The sequence below is a fragment of the Pyxicephalus adspersus genome, chromosome 10 (genome assembly GCF_032062135.1).
Source record: "Pyxicephalus adspersus chromosome 10, UCB_Pads_2.0, whole genome shotgun sequence".
NCBI classification, from domain to species: Eukaryota; Metazoa; Chordata; class Amphibia; order Anura; family Pyxicephalidae; genus Pyxicephalus; species Pyxicephalus adspersus.
This window is the reverse complement of record NC_092867.1, coordinates 58,386,979-58,388,611: the sequence shown is the minus strand read 5'-3', so window position 1 is coordinate 58,388,611 and position 1,633 is coordinate 58,386,979. Positions and strand designations below refer to the sequence as shown.

Here is a 1,633-nt window from a genome sequence, read left to right as displayed (position 1 = left end):
TGTGTCAGGTTCCTATAAGGTGTCAGGATGTCACTGTCTATTTTTCCATGGAGGAGTGGGAGTATTTAGAAGGACACAAGGACCTCTACAAGGACGTCATGATGGGGGACCACCAGACTCCGGAATCTCCAGGTAGGCAGCAGAGCCGCGGGTCATTTAGTAAAGTGTAGATTTGGAAGATCTGACAATAACTTTTTACCATCACCAGATTTACCTCAAGGGTCTCCAGTAGAGTTTCCAGCCCATGTTGAGGAGGAAACTGAGGAACATCAGCAACCCTTGGACATCTCCACCCTGACACAGCAGGAACAGTACACAGTTATCCATATTAAAGAGGAGCCCCTCTTAGATGAAGGGGATCTTTCCCATGCTGAAATATATACCCCCTCAGAATATGGCCACCATCATATTAAAGAGGAGCCCATCTCCTGGGACCAGATAGGTACCATACATCCAGGCATCTACCCACCTCTCGACCTTTCTCAATACATTGCCCCTCCAAGGATTAAAGAAGAACCCTTTTCCAGAGCAAAAAGTGCAATCAGTGCCGTTTCTGCAGACACTCAATATGCGCAGGGCTGCCAAACATACATCAGGGCTTGGTCGCATTTCTGCTTCTTCTGCAAGAAAACTTTTGGTAGCGGCCCAGAACTCGTCAGGCACCAAGCTGCTCACAAAGGCCTGCGCTCCTTCCTGTGCTCCCAATGTGGAGAGTGCTTCCCCACCAGCTCTCTTCTCTCTGTCCATCACAGACTGCACAAGGGGATGCAGGTTTATCCTTGCAGTGAATGTGGGAAGTGCTTCAGCTGTAGTGCCCACTTAACCCTTCACCAAAGGGTTCACACAGGGGAGCGGCCATTCTCCTGCCCAGACTGCGGGAAGAGGTTTAACCGCAATGCCCACCTTACAGTGCACCGGCGCATTCACACCGGAGAGAGGCCCTACTCTTGTTCTTTTTGCAGCAAGAGCTTCAACTGCAGTGCCAGCCTCATCGTCCACCGCCGGATCCATACTGGGGAAAAGCCATACCCGTGCACCGAGTGTGGCAAACCCTTCTCCACCAATTCTGACCGCATGAAGCACCAAAGGACGCACGGTGGCACGCGACCCTTCCCCTGCCCGGACTGCAGCCAGAGGTTCACATGTAGGCCAGATCTCCTGAAACACCAGAAGATCCATGCCGCCGAGAAGCCATACTGCTGCTCCATGTGCGGGAAACGCTTTGCACAGAAGGCTTTGCTTATGCTGCACCACCGGACACATGTGGACCAGGAGGGAGGGGTAAAGCTGTAAATAAAAAATATTAAAAAAAAATCCATGTGTAAGCGTTTTTCATCTTCATCAAAGGACAGCTTCATTGTCATGTTTACAACATTGGGGCCCCAAGGTCCAGTCATATACAGGACAGTGTCTGCATGGGGGTTGCATGTTCTCCCTGTGTTTGTATAGATACCCCCCTTTTTTCATGCATTCCAAAAACATACGGGTAGGGGAATTGGCTTCTTCCCATGATCATGGAGGGGTGGGTTACAAAAAGGAGGGCTGACGAGTGCTGTTGGACACTGAGGTAGGAGATAAGAATGGATGGAAGAATTGGGTACAAGACCCCTTGTTCCTGCATAAGGACCCTCTC

The 1,633-nt window shown here is 50.5% G+C and overlaps 2 protein-coding genes across 3 annotated transcripts in view; one reads left to right on the top strand and one right to left on the bottom strand.

Moving 5' to 3' along the window:
* Positions 1 to 1,633, bottom strand: part of LOC140338992 (uncharacterized) — a 223,720-nt gene that overhangs the window by 12,625 nt on the left and 209,462 nt on the right. The window lies entirely within an intron of this gene.
* On the top strand, positions 7 to 1,330 carry LOC140339088 (uncharacterized). Its single transcript, XM_072423640.1, has 2 exons — positions 7 to 132; positions 209 to 1,330. The coding sequence occupies exons 1-2, from the start codon at positions 48 to 50 to the stop codon at positions 1,291 to 1,293; spliced, it is 1,170 nt and encodes a 389-aa protein (XP_072279741.1). The 5' UTR covers positions 7 to 47; the 3' UTR covers positions 1,294 to 1,330.

Excerpts from the sequence above, each read along its gene's own strand:
- LOC140339088 (XM_072423640.1), top strand. The coding sequence starts at position 48 with ATGGAGGAGTGGGAGTATTTAGAAGGACACAAGGACCTCTACAAGGAC. Across the intron at positions 133-208 it reads CCAGACTCCGGAATCTCCAG|ATTTACCTCAAGGGTCTCCA; the intron begins GTAGGCAGCAGA and ends TACCATCACCAG.